The sequence below is a fragment of the Chrysemys picta genome, chromosome 6 (assembly GCF_011386835.1).
Source record: "Chrysemys picta bellii isolate R12L10 chromosome 6, ASM1138683v2, whole genome shotgun sequence".
Lineage (NCBI taxonomy): Eukaryota > Metazoa > Chordata > Testudines > Emydidae > Chrysemys > Chrysemys picta.
The window spans coordinates 44,725,480-44,742,986 of record NC_088796.1 but is presented as its reverse complement, the minus strand read 5'-3'; the positions used below and the strand labels follow the sequence as shown (position 1 = coordinate 44,742,986).

Sequence of the window (17,507 nt, the reverse complement as noted above, 5' to 3'; positions counted from 1 at the left end):
TAAACCTGGCAGTGCTCCTTCAAAATATTTAAAGAAACACATCAGCTTAGGGTTCCAATGTAATTATCTGTCCTCCCTCCCAAAATGAAGATTGCAAAATGTTATGAATCTGCTCTGCACTCCTAATGAAATCTGAATGAAACCCAGGGAGTCTACATTCCAGACCAGTGATTAATTCAGGATACTAGGGAGATTTTACAGAATCTTATAAACTTTTCATCTTCCCCTGCATTTTAACAGGTATTTCTTTGTATTTCTTTTTATACAATTGTGATGGGGCAGTCACCCCCCACAAGCTCTGGAGGGGTTAATCTAGGCAAGAGAGGCCAATTAGCCATAGACTGGTACAAGGTGGGAGAATAGGAGACTGAAATTGGAGTGTGGGAAGTAGTCTATGAAAAGAGCAGTGAAGGTTGGGAGCATGCAGAATTGAACTGCTGGCTTAGGTTGGATTGGAACCTGTTATAGGGGGTGGCCCCAGGGCCGGTGCTACCATTAAGGCAAACTAGGCAATTGTCTAGGGTGCCAAGATTTAGGGGTCCCAAAAAGCAGTGCCCCACATTTTTTTTACAGCGTTCCTATGCCCCCTCCCCAAGCACGCAGTTGCCGCTCCACTTCTCCCATCTCCCAGGCTTGCAACGCCAAGCCCGGGTGGGTGGGGAGCTGCCGTGGGGGTGCCGCAGGGCGGGGTGGGAGCTGCCGCAGGGCTCCCCACCCCAGCTCACCTCTGCTACGCCCTCTCCCCGAGCATGCCGTCGCTGCTCCACTTCTCCTGTCTCCCAGGCTTGCGGCGCCAATCAGCTGTTTGGCGCCGCAAGCCTGGGAAGGGAGGAGAATTAGAGCGGGGGTGGCGTGCTTGGGGAGGAGGCGGAGCAGAGGTGAGCTGGGGTGGGGAGCTGCCGCACTGCTCCCGGGGGGGGGAGCTGCCGCGGGGGGGGGTGCCTCAGGGCAGGAGGGGGAAGCTGCCGTGGGGAGGGGGCGCCTCAGGTGGAGGGAGGGGGGGCGGAGAGCTGCCGCAGGGCTGGGGGTGGGGCACAAGGTGGAAGTTTCGCCTAGGGTGCGAAACTTCCTTGCACCGGCCCTGGGTGGCCCAGGTTCCTCTGCAAGCCACTGTGGGAGTGGTGCAGTTTGCACAGTAGGTGTGGAAACTGCCTGAGACTTTGTGGAGAGAGACTCTAAGACAAGACCCTCAGGAAGGGGAGGATGATTCTGACTTGTCTGGAGAGCTAAGCCACAAAGGAGAGACAATGCAGCTCTTGACCAGCAAGAGAAGAGGGGGCTGCAGAGAGAATGACTGAGCAATTGGAGTATGGGGTGTGGACAGTGGGGAGCTAATTCCCCAGATGAGCCATAAGGAGGCACTGCTGAGTGGTGAGTAGCACACACTGTTACAATGACTCATATGTTTAATATCTTTTATTTGGTTCCAAGATCAGATATGTAGCTTTCTCTAATAACACCAGCAATAACCCATCTGGGTTGCTTTGACAATAAGTACTTATTTTTTTTCCCCCCTCTTGACCAAAATCATCATCTACTTTACATGATGCACTCAGCTGAAACCCTGGAAAGGAGTCATTGTACAACTTGCCTGAGCAATTAATGTCAGTGGCTAATATGTGATAATCATATCGAAAGACAATTTAGAAAGCTGAAGAATGTGAAGGACAGCTATTTAATTGCTTAGGAGAAAGCTAATTCTCTAGATGAAGTGTCATTATTTAAATAATGCCTAGGTGTTTAACAATATCTACATTATGTAGATACCTGTTGAAGGAAAATTACAGCAAAGCCATGAGACATCTCCAGCCAATTAAGACAGGCAAGTGAATGTGAGTGATGAGGTATTTATTTTTTTTAATTTTCAATTTAGCCATGTACTGTAGTTATGACTATGTAATATCTTTCATTGCTTCATTTGTCACTTTATTTTTGGAGGCATGCGAGTTGTGCTTTGTTGCTCTTTTAAAAAGACATGAACAATATAAAGTAACAACATATTGAAAAACATTAAAACAGAAATCTAGTTACATCCGTGACATAATGGTTAAGAGTGTAGCTATATGAAATCTGAAGCATCAGAATTTGGGATTTAATGTGGACCAAAACAGAATAGGAATCAGCTGAGGTTTTATCATGATATTGTGATAATTAAGGCTTTTCTTAAAGCTCAGCCCCTGGAGGGTTGTGATTAAGTGAGATTGTCAGCTTCCATTTAAAAAAAAAAAGTAATTTTCTATCTCTCATGGTTGCAGAAAAAAAGCTTGAAAACATGATGCAATTGTAACTTTAAAGCTCAAAATCTAGAAGGCAGATTAAAAGATCCCCAGTTGTTGCTTAAATAATTTTTAAGACCGTGTTGTGACTTTCGGGTGTTACTGTCAGGTGCTGCCTCTCCAGTCTCCCCTGTGGTTGGAGTGGAGGGGGAAGCTAGACATGGGATTACAACTGGGCCACGGACTGCACTAGTGCTGTCTGTAGCGTGGGTTAGGTCAGTTTAACTGCATCACTTGGGTGTGGATTTTCACACCCCATAGCAACATAGTTATACTGACCTAATTTCCTCCTGTAGACTAGGCCTTTGTCAAAAGTGGTGATGGTGGAAATGACCCTCTCTGGAAAAGGTTTGGAATGTTCGGGACATTCTGTTCTCTGGCAGCAGTGCAATGCTCATTGATTTTAATGTGAGTCGTACCCGTTACTGAGAATAGTTTTGTCTTTAGCTGTGGTTCAACTCAAATGGTTGGCATTGCCTTGAACTGCTTAGTCATCCTAGCCTGGGACTGAATACCTATGTCAATGTAGACAGTATAACATTTCTCATGTAGTTACTAAGCAGTTGAAGTGCTTATTAACACTTCTCAAGCTGTCTTTCCCACATACATGTTTAAGTTTTTGTCTAAAAATATGAATTTGATAAAAGCATTTTCCAAGCATTTCTACAATGCTTTAGTAAATGTCCCTTTTTAAAAAAAGTCTAAACAGTTCTTGATCAACTACTAAACATTTCTTAAATGCTGTGTATACTTCACAGGCAGGGACATTGGAGTGGAATTTCAGGGAGCTGCAGAAAGTGCATGGCTGCTTTATTCTTTTCTTTTTTTAGTTTGCAGATAGGATAAAAGTTTTTAAGATCCAATTATACTTTGGAAAGAGACAATGTAGTAATGGCACCTTCTGACTCAATACATTTGCTGTGTACTAACTTTTGAACTGCAGAATACCTACTGTTGTGTGCCACAAAAACAAAACTTTCAGGTTAACTTTTTCCTTGCGAACAGAGCAGGCTGAATTTGGAAGTCAGAATAAATATGGAATCCCATAATGCTATTTGTACAAAGTCACTTTTTGGAGTAGACACACACACACTTTAAAATACCCCTATGAGGAGTTTCAAATCTAAGGGGTGTGTGTGTATACGTGGGTCAAATCTAAGGGGTGTGTGTGTATACGTGGGTTTTTTTTGTTTGTTTGTTTGTTTTTTAATGGTATGTGTGGCAGGGGAATTTGGAAAAGAGATGGGTGCAGTCTGTGAGAGATGGGTTGGAACAGACTCCCAGAGTACAGATTGGTTTGGTAGAAGTGTAGAAGTAAATGTTTGGAGCAAAAACTGAACTAAGTTCCTGAGCAGTGGCAGAATTGTGTCACACTGCTTATTAAGTAGCTCCTTCTTTAAATAACACCGCTTATGCAAAAGCTGTCTGACCCACCAAAGGCTTTCTTTCTCAGGAAGAGGGAGCTAACCCTCTCCTGATTAGGTAAAGAAGCTAATCTATCCCGCTTAATGAAGGTTCAGCAAATAAGTCAGTTGCTTTTCCTAAAAAGCTAAAATAGTAATGCTTGTCTTCCTATTTTTTAGGAATACTTTTCAGATGTCTGATGGATCCAAGCAGGATCTGAGGTTTGGATAGCTAGTTTTTAATCCCATAGCTTTCCCTGACAGAAGCAATGGATATGTTTATCCAACTCTGGCCTAAATCTGTTCTCCTGTTGCATTTTAGTAATTATTCACGGCATGAAAACTGGAGCAATGATTGTCTTGTTGAACAGATGTGCTTGTTGGGGGACTTCAGAGAAGCTTGGCATATAAGCATGAGGTTTCAGTTGCTGAAATCATGTGAAATCAAAATGACAAACTTGCCTGCTTTCAAGCTTTATTGCTAAAAACTTGGGATAAAGTCGCAAGCTTAAGTTGATCTATGGTTTTGAATGGAAACCATGTGACTGTTTCAGAGAACTTCAGCTGGAAACCAGGAAAAACTGTGGTTAAGTTGGAATTTCTGGACTCTTGTGAGTTTAAATTCCCAACAGCAATTTGTTTTCCCCCCATGGAATTTCCATGTTTTTAAAATGCATAGTAAAACTTGATTGAACTAGTTGACACATTCCTTCTAGTTCTCATGAGACAGGCTTCTTTTTAAAACAACTAGTCATTGAGGAAGTTTTAACAAGTTTACAAATCATTCCCATGTAAATATCTGAAAGAAAATAGTTAGTGATTTTTTTCTTTAGAGAAACTATGTAGCGATATAACATGTATTGAACAGGTTGTTGACATATTACAGGGAGCCTCTTTACACTATCCAGGACGTGTTGCTTCTGGTGGCTTTTTTTAAAATTTATTAAATTGAGTGAAACTGACTATTCATTTATCAAACCTAGTGTGTATCAAATGATGGCATTAAAAAAAAATCAGACAGGTGTGCCGGCTTTTCACAGGTGAGTATAATTCATCTGAGTATTGAATATTGAAGTACCTCTTTTGTCCCTGTCTGTTTTGCTGCTACAAAATTTGTTTCCCTGCCCCCATAATAACCTTCCATTTCTATTTTTAATCATTCCTCTAGTGTTGGACAATTTTTTTTCCATGTGAGGCTATCCAGCAGATGAGATTAATTCTTTTCTTTGAGTGTGACTGTTTCTGCTAGGAATCCTTAGGAGGATTACCAAAAGATAATTTGATAATATATCCAGTGACTTGTAATATTTGGTTATGGATTGCATCCCAAGTCATTTTAATGACTGGACATGTTTACTCTGTATGCATAAAATCTCCTTGCATAATAGTTTCTCCAACATTTATCCTCGTTCAGTTTTCTAGAAAAAAAACAATCTGAGTGGTGAGGTAAAGTTGAAGTTTCTTCAAGATACTGTTACCTCATGTAACAGAATGAGGTTGCAAGTCTTCTTTTCCAGATCAAACCCCATTCTTCTGGGTTAACTTTGTCTAGTCAAAACCTTTTCCATCTCGTCACATACGGACATTTCTTTATTAGGGCAAAGATTGATTATAAACTAGTTTAACTTTGTTTCCTAATCAACCAAAAGCCATTGCTTCTGTTAAAGTAAGCTTTCTGTATAAAAACTCTTTAGAAAAGCTAATAAAATGTAGGCCAAGATTTTTAAAAGTATTAGGCATTGCGATGTTGAGCAGAGCAATATCTAATTTGGAAGCCTAAATTTCATTTTCAAAAGGGATATAGGCACTTAGAGAATTCTCAAGTGCCAAAATGCCTATTTGACAGCACTGGCACCAAAAGAGAGTGGGCCAGTTAAGGTTAGTTTTAATTGCTAATTTAGCTAGTGGTGTGGGGATTTTCTATGGACAGCTGGCTAGCCATATGTATTCTGGGATTCTCACAATCTTTAAAACTTTCTGGTTTATGATTTAGGTTAAAACCTGGATTATTTGCAATGGCTGTCACTGGCGAGGCAAAATGTATCTATCCCAAACCTGTGGAGCAGCCTTTGCTAAAGGATGTGTATACATTTCTGGGGTTTTTATTAATCAATGGTAACCTAGCAATAATTATATCACTACAGTCTGTGTGTTTATTAAAAAAAATAGCCCAGTGTCTGGCTGGATTAGAGCAGCCCCAATCCACTATTGCTATCAAGGCAGCTGGCTCAAAGTATTGTATAATATTTGGAACAGCTTGTCCCCTCTTTTTAAATGGGTTTGTACAAAGTATCTGCACTCACTCTTGGTCTTCTTCTTCCATATAAACTCTAACGTTCTCTGTATTTCTGCAATAATTTAATCTGGGATGATTACAGGATGACTCAAACAAGAAAGGCCTCGCTGGCAAAAATAGTCATTTTGACTGTGGTTCTTCCCAGCTGAGAAATTGCATGTTTTCCCCCCAGCACTCCAAATCACTTTTCATTTGCTGAAGTAGTGGTTTGACATTTTAAATCTACAGCCCTTCTATCTTATTTTGGGATTTGAATTTCTAGGAATTTTACAGAATTTATTGCTCCCTTTTACTAGGGTGACCAGATGGCAAGTGTGAAAAATTATAACACTTTTTTCAGGGGTGCAGTGGGGCGGGGGGGTGGGGTGGGGGTTAGTTGCATATAAGTCCCTAATATCAGGATGTCCCCAATAATATCAAGATGTCTGGTCACTCTAACTTTTACTCAAATGTATTCTGGAGGGATGACTTCTCAGACTCTAAAGTAAACAATAAATGTACTAAGGTCAGATGCTTTTTGAAGTTCTAGATTTCCTTAGGTGGTATTTCTAGGGAAACGTTTGGATTAGATAAAAATGTCATCAGCATATAAAGTTATTCTGATATGTTCCTGCAGTTTTATTCCTGTGATAAAGAATAATTAAATTTATTTTCTGTGCAAGAGGTCCCATGGCCATTGTGGACAAAAAGACTGGACAATCCTGCCTAGTCTCCCAGCATAATTTGAACAGGCGAGACCACCCCAATGACTTATGCAGCTGCTTTGGGGCTGGTATAAAGATCAGTTATTCATTTAAGCACCAACATCCATAGAGGACAGGACTTTCAACGAAGTTCCACTCCATTCTTTCAGAACTTTTCTTTGCATCAAGTGATTCCAAAAGAAATGGACTCTCCTCCAGCACTATGAATGACTCCAAGAACTCTACAAATATGACTATCCGTAATTAATCCAGTTCTATCTGGGTTTATATAAACTGAGTGCATGGACTACAGTTGGTTAGCTGGTGTTCTTGCTAAAAACTTTATATCATGATTATATAGTGACATGGGCCAGTAAGAACAGTCTCTTCCAGCTTTAGTGAGCACAAAAGTTCTTTTTTTCCATAGGGGAGGGTCTCCCATGAACTAACAGAATGGTGTATGATTAGAGGTATCCCTCAAGGGCCCTACTGATATATCTTTAAATAGCTCAAAGTTCAGCTGGAAAGTCATCACTCTTCATACTTGTTACTGTCTCAAAGATTTCTTCTTCTATTAATATAGTTGATTTCATGTATCTTTAGTAAGCCTGCTATTCTGATATTTTTGAATAGCATCAGAGCTTGGAGTATCTGAAGTACAGAGACTTTTTTATAATAAGTTCTGGTAGTTAAACACCATAATGCTATATGCTATCTTGCTGATTTTTAATCGGTGGAATATGCTGCTTTTGAATCCCTTTGAGCCAGTAACTTATCACTTATTTCCTTTTTCATAAAATATCTGCTTTGTATACTTAAGGGCTTTTTCAGTTGTATCTCTGTCAAACATTCCATTTCCCCCCTAATATTGGTGGTTATAAACAGGTTAAAAAAAGTATGAATCTAAACTTATTTCCTTTTCTAGTTTCAATGTGAGCTCTTTATATTCTTAAATTAAATTTCTGCTTATTAATTGACCCCTAAATACTGCTTTAGGTCTTCTATCAGAAGCAGCTATCTTTATTTTGTCTTTAAGTATTTAACAATTCGTTGTTAACTTGCTATAACTCAGACTAGGTCTACACTGCACACCTTACCACACCACAGCTGTGCTGCTACAGCCATGCTGTTGTAAAGTAAACTATATGGCGGCTCTTTCCCAGTGACAAAATGAAACCACCTCCGAGGGACAGTAACTTTATCACTGGGAACGCAGCTCACATCAGCACTTTTTGTCACTAAAACTTGTCATTCAAGGGGTGTTTTTTCACACCCCTGAGCGACAGAAGTTTTAGCGACGAAAATGCCAGTGTAGACCTAGCCTGATCATTATCCTGGAAAAGCAAACAATTCTTCTTTCAAAAAAGTGACCTTTAGGACCCATCTCAGTACCAAATATTACTTCCAATGGAGCACAATGTGACTATGGGTACATCCAGACTACCCGCCAGATTGGCGGGTAGCAATCGATCTATCGGGGATCGATAGATCGCGTCTAGACGAGATGCGATATATCGATCCCCGAACGCGCTCCTGTCGACTCCGGAATTCCACCAGGGAGAGCGGCGGAAGCAGAGTGAACCGGGGAGCCGCGGCCGTCGATCCCGCGCCATGAGGACGGGAGATAAGTTGTTATAAGATACATCGACTTCAGATACACTATTCCCGTAGCTGAAGTTGCGTATCTTACATCGACACCCTCCCCCGCACCCAGTGTAGGCCAGGCCTATGTAATGGGGCCAATTTCTGTAGATCTTCCCCACTTTGTTAAGGCTTTAAAAACTAACATTGAATATCTTGTAACATATAAATGAGTGTGAATACACTGTATACACTTGTTCCCCTGGATGCAATTGTCTCTAGCAATCTAGACTGAATTGCTGGTATAGAAAGGTTAATGCTGCACCTGTTTCCTTATAAATCTTGTCTATCAAATCTTTCTCGGGGGTGGGAGGGAGGCATGTACAATCAGTTGCCTTCAAGTATAAATTTTTTCCCTTCCCCATGATGTTGCAATATTTAAAAAATTGTTGTGTTTTGCTTTTGGGAGCATACACTAAATCTGGTATTATTAAACTTAGCAACTGTTCCCTTTAAACTGTATCTTTATCCTTAAATTGATCTTTAATGTGAAAAGTACATGTTTAGCAAATGTATGCCAACTCTTCTTTAGCTGAAGCAAATTGACTGCTGGAACCAATTCTAATTCTTGCCCACAATTTGCCCCTCTTGATTGTAAAATAGGAATGGGTTATCTAGTTCTGCCAGGGCTTTTCTTTAAATGACATTTAACCCCTTGAGGTTCAAAAATGTTACTTTACAGGGAAGCGCTATTGATAACTATTTACTTTAGCCTATTGAAAGACTTGAAAGTAATGTGGTTCTTTGGCTGTTTGGCATGAACCCTTGTGTGGCAAATGCCTCACTTCTAATTCTGTTGTATCCACACTTGTGTGCCTGAATATGGCCTGATTTTGTTTGTAAACTTTCATAGTTATTTCCCATATCAATTCCCTAGATCCTCCCGTCTCCTGCATATCCCTTCATTTAAATAGCATGTAAATCAGTCCCCCAAATAACTCTGCTTTGCTGAACCTTAAACCCTTATAATTCTTCTATGAACACTTAGATTCCAAGAGAAGCAGTTATTCAAGGGACGTACAGTCTCCATCTATAGGACCTCACCCTTGGGAATAGATGACCATCTGATCATTTGAGTTACATGGGATTTACATAGAATCCCTAAAAGCCCCTCTTTTTTCTAATTTTCTTTAACCAAAAAAAAAAAAAAAAAAAAAAAAACCACCGCTATCGCAGAGTTACACCCATCCCAGTTAAACCAAACTTCATACTGTTTTCTTTACAACACTAATCTAGTGACTAGTCAACTGATCATTCCTGATGACTCCCAAGAAGTCTAGTTAATCTTCAGGTTACTTCTCAGATATCAGACTCCTGTTGTTCAGCTTTACTTCTGCCACTGCCAGTTGCTTCTCTAGTCTACAGTTTCAGGGTAACTGCACCTGTATTCCTCCTCCTCCCCCATGGTCCACTCCAGGAGTTCCCAGTCAGGTCTCTGGGCAGGGACAACTGGAGACCTGAGACAGGTGACCTTTGTCCTACTCCCTTCTGACCAGAGGATTTTAAGGCTGCTCAGATCCCTGCCTTGCATTGTGATATTCCCATCAAGCCAGTCTGCCTAAGGCCAGTGCCTGTCCTTTGGTTTCAACAGTGTATTGGCAGCAATTACAAGTTACCACACAGCTCTTTCTAAGCAAGCACCTTTATTCTTAAGGTAAAAGCATTATTAGCAGGCATATAGAAACTTTTAATTTTTTTAATTTAAAAGCTTACTAGGACACACATCAGTCTTATGAGATCCCAATAGACCAAAGTCTTTCCAACCCTTCTGTAAGGGTTGCTCCCCACTCCCCACCCATGGACAGAAGGTCCTGTCCATTTGCTGGATCATAAAGAAAGCCCTGAGTCAGTTTAAATCCAGCCTTTTTATATCAAATGTCCTTTCTTTCCCTGTTTGGGTTTCTGGAAAACCCAGCATATGCAAGTCTCCCCAGGAAGTGGTATCTCTGGAGGTGTTTAGGACCTGAGTGATTTGTTTTAATCATTCCCTTGCTGTTCTTGGTTCCTGGAGGAGCTGTGAGAACCCTTCCCCTGGAATTGCATACAATTCCTGGCCCACAGTGATACATAAGCTTAATACAATATGGTCCTCAAAGATATTGCATGCAGTTGCAATATCTGTCATATCATCCTTTACTTGATTCATGACTCTCATCAACTTATTTTTACCCGAGAAGCATCATCTTGTATGTCTGAAACTTGTATTTCTATTTCAAGTGACTGGAGTGTATCTTTCTGTTTAAAGTCTTACTGTATAATAATTTTGGTACCTGAATGAAAATTTAAATGGGAATCCCATCTGTTCTCTGCTGCTCTGAGTGCTGCTTTCCACACCACTCTCAGGTTTGTCTGTCTTCTCAGATTAACAATTCTGCATATAAAGTTTTTTTTAATATACCACATTAGACTTCCCCCATTAGCATTTTTCAGCAAATTCTTAATTCTACTATTTTTCCTTCCTCTATTTTCTATACCATCTAATAAGCTGCATCTTTCTCTCTGCTTCAGCAGCAGTCTTAAGTGGCTCTGCAGCTCTTTCATTTGTTTCTCCTAGGTCAATTTCTAGTGCAGTGACTCAATCTTCCAAGTAAGTTACATCCTTTACTGCTAGAATCTTGGACATCAGATCACTTCTTGTGGCATTAAACTCCAATCAATTCCTAGATGTCTGCCTTGTTGGGCAGTTGGTGGGGTTTTTTTGTTTTTTGTTGGTCAGCCCAGCCATTCTTGCAAATTTTGGCTGCCATGTCTTCACTTGGCGTCAGAAGCCTCTCCCTGTTGTGAGCTTGAAACTCTTCTTAGTGCGTTTCTTTTTTGTGTGTGTGTGTGTGGGGGGGGTCTGGGAGGATGAATCCTCTGCATGCCTGTGCTCCCCTTTCCTTGGAAGGGGCATAATGGAGGCAGCTTGCTTTTGCTGTCCACCTCAGAGCTCAAATTTCAGATAGTCATTTTAGTCCAGCCCCATGCTGGTCCCTTCTCTTTTCCCCCTCCCCCCCCAAACCAGACAGCATTTCATGTCACTAAACACTCCTCCCTGACACACACAACTGACATCCTTTTTGGACATCTTATTGGGGAGCCCAATGGGCATGTAAAAGGAACTGTTTACATCTAGATATGGTCCTTCCCAAGTGACAGCTGAGGCACACTGTTGGGCCAATATTTGGGGGCGGGGGGAACTTTACACTACCACTGTACCTGACTTTACACTCCAAGACTAGTGGTTTGGTATTTTCTAACACCCTGATAACACTTACATATGTGCTTAACTTTACTACTGTGAGTAGTCCCAGTAAAGTTAAAACCATATGCATAAGTGTTTGCAGGATTGGAGCCTAAGAATTAGGGCTGTTGATTAATTGCAGTTAACTCACGTGACAATCTCAAAATTATTCCTGATTGATCAGTTTTAATCGCACTGTTAAACAATAGAATACCAATTGAAATTTGTTAAAACATTTTTGGGTGTTTTCTACATTTTCAAATATATTTATTTCAATTACAACACAGAATACAAAGTGTACAGTGCTCACTATTTTTTATTACAAATATTTTCACTGTAAAAATGATATACTATTTTTTGTTTATTTCATTTCACCTCATACAAGTACTTTATTGCAATCACTTTTATCGTGAAAGTGCAACTTACAAATGTAGATTTTTATTTTTGGTTACATAGTGGCATTCAAAAACAAAACAATATAAAACTTTAGATCCTACAAGTCCACTCAGTCCTACTTCTTGTTCAGCCAATAGCTCAGACAAACAAGGATTCGGTGTTGGGGGAGGACAGGGGAGGAGCAAGCAATAACTTGTGCAAGAGGAAGGTGAGGAAGGTGTCTTGCTGCTTCTTCTGGAAGGGTGATTTCTGGTACTGGGCTCATAAGGCTTGTCTTCTTTTACGGAGCTAGGTGGGCTTCCTTCAGTTTAGTAAGCCCTTGTTTGCAAGGGAGGGTTCTTTCAGCTCCTGGCTTCACTGGTTTTTATAGGGCCAGCTGCAGTCTGGGGTGTGGCCCAGCTGCAGCTGCTTCCTCAATCAGCGAGCCTTTAGCTCACAGCCCCTCCCAGGGCAGGAGTGGGCTAGAACCAACTTCATCAGATGTAAACCCAGAAAGCTTATGCCCAAATAAATTTGTTAGTCTTTAAGGACTTATATATATATATTTGCTGATACAGACTAACACAGCTACCGCTGAAACCTGTCACCAGTAGGTGAATATGCATCTGGATAAACAGAAGAAGTGGTGTTTCTTTTTATTATTCTCATAATGTAAAGCACCATAAAGTCACATCACAATGAACAGTAAACACAACACATGGGAGACATTGGTCAGCAGTGTTCCTCTACAGTTCAGTCTTCACACAGCCTTGACAAGTGCACCATACTACATCCTGTCCAGTCAGCCCCATCATTGAACAACGTTTGATGCAGGTCCCTCTATCTCAGTATCAGTCCCAGTAAAACTTGCATCTGCAATTTTCCTCTGCTTATCCAACCCTCAAGAAGAAAACTTAAGTTTGTAGGACAGCTGATTGTTTTGATAACAGGAAGCACTCTGCTTATACTGTAAATTGGGGTGATGACCCTTTTTACTAGTTGTGTGTAAGGTATAGCTAACACACACCAATCACACTTCAATTCAAAGCCTCTTAATGTCCTGTTTCCTTAGCATCCATATCTTATGTTCCTATAGCAAGATGCAGATGATGAGATCACACAATTTCATATTACACTTAATAGTAATACCTTTGCTGCTCCAAATGTGTCTGAGTGGTGGTAGAGCAGCAACTGTAAATCCAGTTCTAAGTTGGATCTTGTGACTGAGTCCCCAAGGTGCAACCTGAACTGAAGGATTGCTGAGCCCTCTGTTCCATCACCCTGGAGCTCTCTCTCTCACATTGTGATGCTGTGTTAAGCCATAAACCTCTGACAGGTACTACACTTAGACATCCACAGGCAGGGACATACCCAACTGAGTTATATCAATGATCTCCCAGCCACTCATGAACCAGCAGTAGAGAGGCTCCAGCCAGATCCCTCCCCAGCCTGTACCATCTTGCACTGGTCAGAAGTCTGGCCAGTGCAAGTTCATTATTCAGTATGCCTCTCCCTTGACATGGAGAGGACACAAGCTAGCCTTTGTAAACTGAGCTGAGATTTCCAAAGCACGTTAATGAAAACCTGCTGTTTTAGGTAAAATATAAAACAGATATATTAACTATAAATTTTTGTAAGCTATTATAAACAGCAAGTGTAAAGATTAAAGTTGGTTACCTAAGAAATAAAAAATCTGCAGTCTGAGTTCTACAAAGTAAACAGGATTTAAATTAAGCAATGTCTCACCCTGACACATGGTACAAATGGATCATAGATCCTCAATATATAGGCTGCAGTGCTTTAGACCACCTACTTCAGTTCAAAGTATTTGTTCTCCCAATGTTCCCCAGGTGTTGAGTTGGAGGGGGAGAGAGGCCAAGTGATGTCACATCCCCTCTTTTATACTTTCTTCCAGCTTGCTGGAAAGATATTTGCTGTGACGTGGTTAATCTGCCCCCATACCTCCTCCAAGAAATATCTAGGATGGTGGATTCTTTTCTTGATAGGTGTTGATGAGCCATTAATGCTGTCTGGCTACTCCATTGTTATACCTGAAAGGCTGGTTGTGGGTGTTTCCAGCCTCCCAAAATATTTCGATGACACACACATAGTAAAACTTCATAACTTCACATACAATGATAGTACATACAATCCAATAGGATATTATTGTTCAACAGATAGAGACTTTTTAAAATGATATCTCACAAGGCAAGCTTTGTACAAAACATAGAATTATATGACAGTGGTGAATATGGGGGTTCCAGGGTGCTGCTTTGAGGTACAGGTCAGATCTCTGATGTTTACTGTCCTTTGTAGTCATACTACCCAAATATTTGGAGAGCTCATCATACTGCCTCCAGATTTGGGTAGGATTATCTTTACGAGGCTGCTTTATCACCAGCCTCGTATGTCACAATTGTCTTCTCATGCGATATCTTTAGACCTAACTTCTCTGCTTCAACCACTACTCTTTCTAGCAATTTTTGCATCTCCTCTTACAATGATCTAATTAAGTCAATATCATCAGCAAAGCACAGATCACTAATTGTTCATTCATTGCTAGTTTCATCCTGCTATAGATTTTTATTAGTAGCTCTTCTTAAAATTTATTCAAGATAACAATTGAAGTTAGTGATAGCATGCAGCGCTGCATGCTATCTAGCCTTAAGTCAAATCAATTACTCTGTTTACACCTCACAAACACTGAAGCAGTCAATCATTGACTCTGTAGAGATTTTGTATCTGCCTTATTACATTTTCACCAACTTCAATCAGCCACAGGATTGCCCAAAGTAGTGTTTGACAGCATATAGCACACACCTTAGCAAAATCCTTGAAGAGATGGACCACCTTCCCTTCATTCTCCACCACTTTCTGATATTGCACATGCAGACTGAGTATTTGCTCCACTCACTGTACCTCTAAACCCAGCCTATTTGTCAGCCAAAAAGTTCTCTACCTTGGGCTCAATTCTCTTCAGGATGATCCACAGTAGTATTTTGCTAGGAGCTGACAGTGAAATTGTGAGGTAACTTCCACAAACAGCTAGGTTCCGCTTTTTATAAATAGGAACAATCAGGGCATGTATAAAATGAACAAAACAAATTGAGAATTGGAAGTGAAAGAGGCAAAGGACATCTATGCAAGAAGCTCAACTTATCCTGATGAATCTCCTTGCATGGTCAAATAAGTTGATGGAGGGTTGCAGACATTGAAAAGCCCCTGGAGTGGACACCATAAAAGTAGAACTCAGGAAAAGAGGGGAGAGGTATTCAGCTGAGCCTACCCTAAGCATGTCAGTGGGATGTGGGAATCTAGATGATAGCCTAAGACTTGGACAGATGTTACTTACATGTATAATAACTGGAATTCTTTGAGAGATGTTGTCAATATGCATATTCTACCATTTGCCTTACCAGCCCTCAACCTTGGACTCCTCGCTTGGATTCCACATTCAGAGGAAACTGTTACCCGTTCTTGGAACCAGCCAAGAGCTAACCACAAACAAAGGTCGAATTAAAGCACTACTGAGGGCTGATTTATTGCTTGCTTCCCTTATTTGTACAATTATACTTACACGCACATTCCATTCATATTGGTGACAGGCTGCAGATGCGGGTGTTGCTTTCGATCTTAGGTGACTGAGACTGGCCAGGTTCCAGCTTCCCAGAGATCGAACTGCTACTGCCGTAAGTTTATATACAGTCCCATACACACTTTGATTATCCTTACACGGTAATATTTCAGTTCAAGCCTTGCAACTGGTTTCTTACAAACATACTATCTCACTCATTCCTTACATATTGATTGCATATTCATAAGTATGAATACAATTGGTAATATAGCTTTAAGCTAGCCCCTCACATCAGTGAGGACTTCCTTTGCTGTTTGTGGTTCAGACAGGAACCTTTGCACATCGCACTTTAAGAGCAAGGTGAAGCTGGCATAACAGGAAGTCTACACAGACGGACAGACTCTAAAGAGCAGATGCCAGGGGGCCATGGGCTGCCCCTTGTCCCCATGGAGCAGGAGCTGCTCCTGCCTGGCAGAGGCCCAAGCCATGGACGGGGCCGCGTCCGGTTACAGAAACTGATGGCAGTAGTGTGCCGTACCCATATGTCCTTGTTGATGAGGAGTGTCAGGGTGCAGGTAAAGTTTTGGGGCACGTGCCTGCTAACATTAGAGTGTGCATAAGGACAACCCATTTTGAAGAACTCCTGTTACTGTACAGATAACTAACAGCTTATTTTACTCCTTGGACCAGACCTGTTACTTTTACCCTATTCTAGGGTTACCAACTTTGATTGGATGAATTCCAGGAGGTTTCATCACATGACATTATCTTTTAATTAAAGCTTAATCTTTCATTCCCAGAGACTCCAGGACAATCTTGGAGGATTGGCAATTAATTACTTTTACTTTTGGGGAAGGGGATTACAAGTGGAAAACATTCAGGGGAAGATCCTTATACAGTGCTGCCAATTTTTGCGATTTCAGGGCCAGTCATGTGGTGTTTGGTGTTTTTCTGAAAGGTTTCTCCTGGGCTGTTTCAGGAGAAACAGCCCAGGATATACTTACCACAGCAGCTCCTCTTTCTCTTTCAGTAACAAAGCAAAGTTCTAGCCCTCACACTTCCAGAGAAAAGCCTGAAAACGTGACCTAAGTGAACTCTACAGCCTCAAAGCCAAACAGAAGAGTATGGGTGAAAGAGAAATCCCATGACTCTTAAACCACGCAATTAGTGGGAGTCTGACTCATTACTTTTCTTATTCTTCCCCACCCTTTCTCAGCCGGCAATGGGGGGTGGGCGGGAATAGAACAGGCCAACCCCCCACTCCCAAGCGGATGAGAAGCGGAAGCCAGACCCTCGTGGTTCAGGCAGCAGGGTCAGAGTCCCCTTCTAACAGGGTGGCGGCGAGGTTTCAAGACGGGCACTTTGAGGTGGGACAAGATTATCCTGGGTGGGGTTCCATGAGACGATACCATTCCTCCCCCAGTGTGGTGTCCTTTTTCCAGGAGTAAAGATGGTATTGCCTCGCCTAATACCTCACTTCCGGAGCAGCCATTTTGGATCTCGCTGGCTGGCTGCTCGGGCAAGGGGCGGGTTCTAGGCCGGATCTGCTTGTGACATCGGTTTGGGGGTAGATTGCGGGGCGCTGGAGTGGAGCCGCCGCCGCCCGGTGATCACAGCGCCCGTTCGCCCCCGCCATGTCAGACTTCGACAGTAACCCCTTCGCGGACCCGGACCTCAACAACCCCTTCAAGGTGAGGGCGAGGCCGGCTCTCTGGGGCTTCGGGCGACTCCCGGGGCGGAACATTCCTTCCCCTTCTAGCTTGGGGCCGGTGCGTCTTCTATTCGCCGAGGGCGACCGCACCCCGCGGGGGGCTGCCTGCACGTCCGTCCTTTCCTTCCGCGGCAGGCCCCGGGAGTCTGCCTTTGTGCCCAGGAAAACAGGGCAGAGACGACTTCAGGTCCGCACCTCCAGGCCTGCCCGACACCCCCGCGCTATGAGGCTCCCGCAGGCCCAGCCTCCCTTCCACTCCCCTTCTCCAGGCTAGGTAGGGGCCCGGACACCTGAGAGGGTGAGATCGCTGTAGTAACACTGCAGG

General features: G+C 42.0%; 2 protein-coding genes across 3 annotated transcripts in view; one reads left to right on the top strand and one right to left on the bottom strand.

Moving 5' to 3' along the window:
* Positions 1-17,507, bottom strand: part of AP3B1 (adaptor related protein complex 3 subunit beta 1) — a 580,418-nt gene that overhangs the window by 319,320 nt on the left and 243,591 nt on the right. The gene's annotated exons all lie outside the window — the stretch shown is intronic.
* The window catches only part of SCAMP1 (secretory carrier membrane protein 1), a 72,049-nt gene continuing 71,349 nt past the window's right edge, over positions 16,808-17,507 (top strand). Inside the window, exon 1 of one of the 2 annotated variants that reach the window (XM_042848653.2) lies at positions 16,808-17,162. Coding sequence is in view for 1 of the 2 variants with exons in the window: in XM_005308344.5 (XP_005308401.2) it covers positions 17,106-17,162 (57 nt within the window). In the remaining variant the exon portion in view is untranslated. The remainder of the gene's footprint in view (positions 17,163-17,507) is intronic. The other variant, XM_005308344.5, reaches the window with a different exon arrangement.